This window comes from Poecilia formosa, unplaced genomic scaffold, assembly GCF_000485575.1.
Source record: "Poecilia formosa unplaced genomic scaffold, Poecilia_formosa-5.1.2 Scaffold305, whole genome shotgun sequence".
In the NCBI taxonomy this organism is placed as follows: domain Eukaryota; kingdom Metazoa; phylum Chordata; class Actinopteri; order Cyprinodontiformes; family Poeciliidae; genus Poecilia; species Poecilia formosa.
In genome coordinates, this window is record NW_006800244.1 from 290,458 (window position 1) to 296,457 (window position 6,000).

General features: G+C 41.6%; 1 protein-coding gene across 4 annotated transcripts in view; it reads right to left on the reverse strand.

Moving 5' to 3' along the window:
* slit1a (slit homolog 1a (Drosophila)) overlaps nt 1-6,000 on the reverse strand; it is a 94,865-nt gene that overhangs the window by 75,685 nt on the left and 13,180 nt on the right. For all 4 annotated transcript variants that reach the window (XM_007572605.2, XM_016660959.1, XM_007572604.2 and 1 more), the window contains exons 2-4: nt 4,591-4,662; nt 2,158-2,229; nt 832-903 (exon numbers count right to left, since the gene is read on the reverse strand). In XM_007572605.2, the coding sequence (XP_007572667.1) occupies nt 832-903; nt 2,158-2,229; nt 4,591-4,662 (216 nt within the window). The remainder of the gene's footprint in view (nt 1-831; nt 904-2,157; nt 2,230-4,590; nt 4,663-6,000) is intronic.

The following is a 6,000-nucleotide window of genomic DNA, read 5'->3' on the forward strand; positions in this document are numbered from 1 at the left end:
GTTAAAAGTTTTCTTTTAAGCTTTGCAAAATAATTCAAGCTCAGTGAGATTGGTCGAAGAGCTTCCTAACTACGCTTCAGGTCTGGACTTTAAGCATTAATATTCTTTGATTTGCTCTGGTTTTATATTTAAAATCATTGTTCTGCCAGAAGGTCAGCATCCAGCCCAGGCTAAAGTGTTTTTCATCCTCAAACACTCTGATCCAGATTTACACATTCACATCTTCTTGTTATATCAACTAACCTGGTGTTAACTTATCATTAACTTCATCATAATAGGTTGCAGAGGATTTCATTTAGGCATATCAGATTAGAGGGGGGTGGTTGCACATGCTTGCCACGTGTTTCATATCACATCACCTCAAAACCTTCTAAAATGCACAGACATTTATGTCTGTATTAAAACAAAGTGTGAAAACGTTTAAAGGTTCACAATGTCTTTTAGATTGTGTCATATGAGCCTTCTGCTACCAGCAGTTCACGTACATGTGGACGGCTAAGACCAAAAAAATAAAAAATAAAAAAATCGCTGCAAATGATTCAGCAGGAAGGTCCAACAATGAGCAAAGAAAAGCCCAGTTTGTCTTAATGAGACCTGACACTCTAATAACTCTCCATAAGGCTATAGTTGTTCCTTCCAGCAAGTGTAAGTGAATCCTAATTGTTCTTTAACTGTGCTCAAACCATCGCCAGCATTCAGCAGGTTTACATCTCAGAAGAACAGTTGAGGGTTTTTTTTACAAGGAAAAGACAAACAGAGATGGCAGGTGTTCTGATAGATATGAAAGAGCAGTGAATAAATATACACGTATGTATATCTGGGTTGACTTACAGCCGAGACAGGCCAGGGTTCTTCTGAAACAGCAGCTCCGGAAGCTGCTGCAGTTGATTACGGTTCAGCCTCCTGTGGCAAGAAAAAAAAAAAAAAAAAACATACGGTCAGTCAGTGAAGTTTGCTTGAATATTCGTAGGTGTGTAGGCTGTGAACAGCTTCATTTAGGTGCCAGGGAATCAGTTTTGTCTCAGGTTATTGTATTTCAGTGTTGCTCTGACTGTCGCATAAATAGCCAACTGAAAATTCAGGAAAATTAAACAGACAGACAGGAACTGTGCCATAAATCATCCAGTGGTGCTTCCTTGTGGAATGCAGGGCTTTGCTGGCTTTCGGAGAAGAACAGAAAACCTGATTTACATCGACCGGCTATTTAAACATGAACACATTTTTATCTGGAGCAATCTGTCTAAACAAGAGGAAGGGATGAGGGGGTTTAAAACCTGATAAAGCACTGACATGCTATGGTGGCCAACAACAAAATCCTAGTGAAACAACTAACATCCAAGACTGGCAGGCTGTATGCAAATACAACAATTAAGTCAATGAGAAACAGAGTGTTGCGAATCTTTTGGAAACCACAGCACTCTGCTCTCTGAAAGGCCTTTTGGAAGCATAGAGAAGTGAATTTATTGGCACTGAAAGACTGAAAATGTGAAAGGCAGGCTGCTGCTGTGCCTTCAGACAAATTCAGACAGATGTTGGGACTTGTGCCCCTCGCTGTACACACGGAGTGTGTGGCCAGATGAAACATGGATTTTGTGAATAATGCACAGTAATAGGCTGCTGCTGCTGCTGCTGCTGCTGCATTTACAAAGAACTGTACCTGTTAAAGAGTCTATAAAGTTATCTGATGTTCAGGTTCGCATGTGGTTAGAAAAGCTGCCTTGCTAATGAGCTGGCTGAGGTGTGGTTGATAGTGTTTGTCTGTGTGTTTTCCCTGCAGCTTTACAAGCCGTCAAGTAGTCCTGGTGCTGTCCAGATGAGCCGGGATCGCGGTGCGGTAGGCCTTTCAAGCCCACATATCCCACTGAGGGCATTCCTGTCAGGCAAAGCTAATAAAAAAACACTCCCTGGCCACATTGTACCCTCTCAGCACCATCCAACCACAATGGGTTGACAAGGGAGTGCCACAGCCTTGACACAACTGGTTTGGCTTTGTACTGTTAATGTCATTACCAAAACACATGTAGAAGGATGGGATTGTCATTTAAAGCTCAAATTCAGTAAAGTGTGTGTGTGCGTGTGTGCGTGGGTGTGTGGTGTGTATGTGTGTGTGTGTGTGTGTGTGTAGCCTATTTATATAGAATCCTAGGAGGTACTTACAGTCTCTCCAGCTCCTTCATGTCATCAAAAGCCCCTCGCTCGATCACTGTAATCTGATTCTCCATCAGCTGTCTGCAGAAAAAAGGGCACACATGCGACTTTATTGGTCACTAAGACTTTAACAAGGTAAAGGGGAGGCAGGGGAGAGAGCTGGGGGGCTAAGACTTTAGTTTTGAGGCTTGTGACAGAATCCATTTCAGTGCAGTTTATTCCACTTTTATTTTTTTTCTGCATCTCTCACACACAGACACATAAACATTTAGGGCAGCGGTGTGGACTGAGGGCACAGTGTGGAATCTTGGCTGAAGAGCTACAGATAGCAGCCAGGAAAGTTTCCAAGGTGGCGCAGAAAGTGTTAGTCTGGGCTTTAGTGTGGTCCAGTGGGGGGCGTAGCAGTTTGGCTGGACACTAGACAAGAAAAAAAAAAAAGGGCCAGGGGGTCAGAACGAGTTAGGTGAGTTTCACAGTTTTTACAAGTAGACCAAATAAGGGAAAATATGATGGTGTGTGTCTATATCAGAGGTTTAGACATTGCTCATGCACCAAAAACAGATGAATAACACCAAGAATAATTCTCACAACCAAGTTTTTAATATGGCTTTTAATAAGGGAAATGTGGCTCATTGCCCAGGGCGTCTCTGTATGAGGGGAAAGCCCATGCATGTGGATTTTTAAGAACATGAAAGGTTTTTGGGGGTTCTTTGGAAGTCCAATAAGTTTGGATTGAGAGTGTAATCTGGTGTCTGTGTGGATGAGGGCATCACCAGCTGGTAATCAAAAGATCAGTGGAAACGTGCAAAATGCTGGTCAGCAATTATAGAAATAGTTAATGAGAAGGGAATAAATACATTTCAGCATTTTTAAAATAGCAGGTTGTAAAATAACGTATTTTCTAAAAAAAAAAAAAAAAAAAAAAAAAAGTAAATCAAAACGGATGACGGACTTGCACAAGGACTCCCTTTGCAATCAGGAACAGTTTCTGTCCTATGTAGCCAGAGCTGATGCACATGGAGGAGGACTGGGTAGTGTTTGAAGTGTTACAATAACACACTGTCAGGAAGGAGAGAAAGTTGTCCAGCAGGACACTTAAGCGCAACAAGACCTTCCCTTCATTACATACACAACGGCTCTGTTCAAGGCAAGCTCTCCTGTGAGCCCACAGCATACTGTAACTCAGCAGTCCAGGCTTCCTCCCAATCGAATATAAATGCTAATCACTGTTCACACTCCATAAACATGGAGAGAAAAGTGCACTTCACCTCATATCTCTTTCTCATGAATTTAAATGGAACTGGGGGGGAAAAAAACTGACGAGTACTTTTGTGATGAGAAAACTTTTTTTTAGAGGATAGCTTGAGGGCAGCTTTTCCGCTTCCATTGTTCTGGTTTCTCTCGCAGAGACTTTGCTCATTTAGACCAGCCAAACATTCAGTCTCAAATGAGAGGGTATAAATTAGCTCTGTTGATTTCAGCCTAACAAACTAGATGGAACTGACTGAAAAGATAAACCAACACTTTTGTTTTTTTTTTGTTTGTTTTTTTTTCCTTCCCCGCTTCATCCTTGGATCCCGCCGAGGGGTCAGCGGGATCCAAGGTCAATACACCGTAAGGGCTGTTGCTGCCGTCCTACCACGCAGACAGCTACACGTACTGTTCGGTACATGCTCATCGTGTATTGCATGCATTGTAATTGAGAAGTGTGAGAGAATCAGAGCTCGGGGGAACTTTGTGCTCCGGCAAGGAGCCGTTTCCTCCTAAGTTGCCGGTGATGAGTTGGCGACACCGAGGCATTTAACCTCCACACTGGGAGGAAAAAGAGGATACACAGAGGCGAAGGAGGCAACAGGGGGATGGGGCGAGCTGTGACAAGGAGTGAAACTAGTCAAAGCTTTGAGGGGCAGTAGGACTTATGCTCAGCTCATGTTGCATTTTAAACACACTCAAGTTTACACAGCTTCCCTTTACGCAGTGTTTTTAACACCTTAGGCGTTACTACCAGGTTTGTGAACACCGTGTACTCACACAGACACTTTTATAGCTACTTTATTACATGAAGTCATAAGTGCTTTGTAATTATGCCACAGAGAAAGTCAATGACTTCACCTCAGTGTGTTAACTTCGCTGAGAGCCTATTTTGTGCTGATGTCAAGGCAAGTCGGTGTGCGTGTGTGCACAATAGGCGATAAGCAGGACAAAGTTAGAGAGAAGTCCATTACATTGCTTGTTGGAGTCATTCCGTAGCTTAATGTACTCCTGAGTGGGACTCTTGACGAAAGTATTGCCACTTCACTGGGTTTATGCTAATCTGGGCAGAAAGTCTGACGAACTGCAAGCTGGAGGGTTGCACACAGCTCAGGTACGCATGAATAGATAAACAGTGACACACAGTTAAACATCTCATCGTTGCTTACGAACACAAAGGCAATTGCTTACAGAACTCTGAGGTACTTCAGGCCAGCAAAGTCACTCTTGGTGATGCGTGTGAGGTTGTTTCCGTTCAGCTCCCTGCAAAGAGAGACACGCAAACATGGATTAATAATTTATATTTTCTCCCCTACTGGACTTGTTTAGCCCGGTGACTAAAAGAACATACAGTTGCATGGAGGAATCTGTTTCAATATATGATGCATAATCTTAGCACAAGCTGCAGACACATAGAAAGGGAGCTTAGCTTTCAGCACAGCATATGCTATGACTGGTACAGAAATGCATTATTCAATCTTATTTATCCATCTTATCCTAAGTTATTTCCCTAGTCTGCAGTCAAATTTCAGATCTTAGAGAATCAATTCCAAAACAGGGTCCATATATCTTCAGGAAAAGTTGAAGTTTCAACCTTTTGGGGGAAAGTCCAAGTCAAGCTGCCAATATCTGAGAGGCAAATCCACATGAAGTCCCAATTATTTGAGGGAGAAGTATAAATCACGTTTCAAGTTCTTAAAGAACAAGTCCAAGTCATTTCCTAATCGCCATAGAGACAAGGACAAGCCATGTATCAAGTCTTTGAGAGGTAAATACAAGTCAAAACCCAAGTCTTGGAGGGACAGGTCGGAGTCAAGTAACAAATATCTGAACAGCAGACACAAGTTGTTTTTTTGAGCTCCAAGTCCACGTTACTGAGTTTTTGGGCAGGTCTCAAGTTTTTGCCATTCTCACATCAGGCACATGCCAAGGAAAATTTAATCAAGCACCTAAAATGACTCAGTTATTAACTTCTGTGAATTTATATTCTTCATTAAAGTAAATATAAATAATATTTACCACAAAAGAAATACAAACATGATTCGATTGATTCAAGAAAAAAAGATTATAATAGCTACACAGAAATATTATTAAGAACACATATGCACTGTGATCAACATTACAACAAGTAATTTTACTACACCACAGTCATGCAGGAGGGACAACATTACACAAATACCATGAGAAGAACTGACATTTACTAGCTTACTTTCACCCTTACAAGAGATAAAAAATTGTTCATGAAACTTGAGTCCCAAATTTCAAGCTAAGAGTACAAATCCAATCATAAAATTATTGCTTTTGTGGCTTAAGTTTGACCAGAGTCTAAATCACAGACTCACGTCCGCATGTCTGACTATTGCTACAACATAAACTGAAAAAGTTTATGTTTTTATGAAATGTAATGTCAACTATACCATAAATTGTTGGGTGACTCTGGAAGGTAAAGTTAAAGGGAAGTTCAGGCTCAGCTCTTACTCCACTGGGAAACATTAAGCAGTGCTGTTAAAGGGAGGCCACATTTAAACTGCCTGTCTTTTTATTCCACATTTACCACCACCACAAACACACACACACACACACACACACACACACACACAC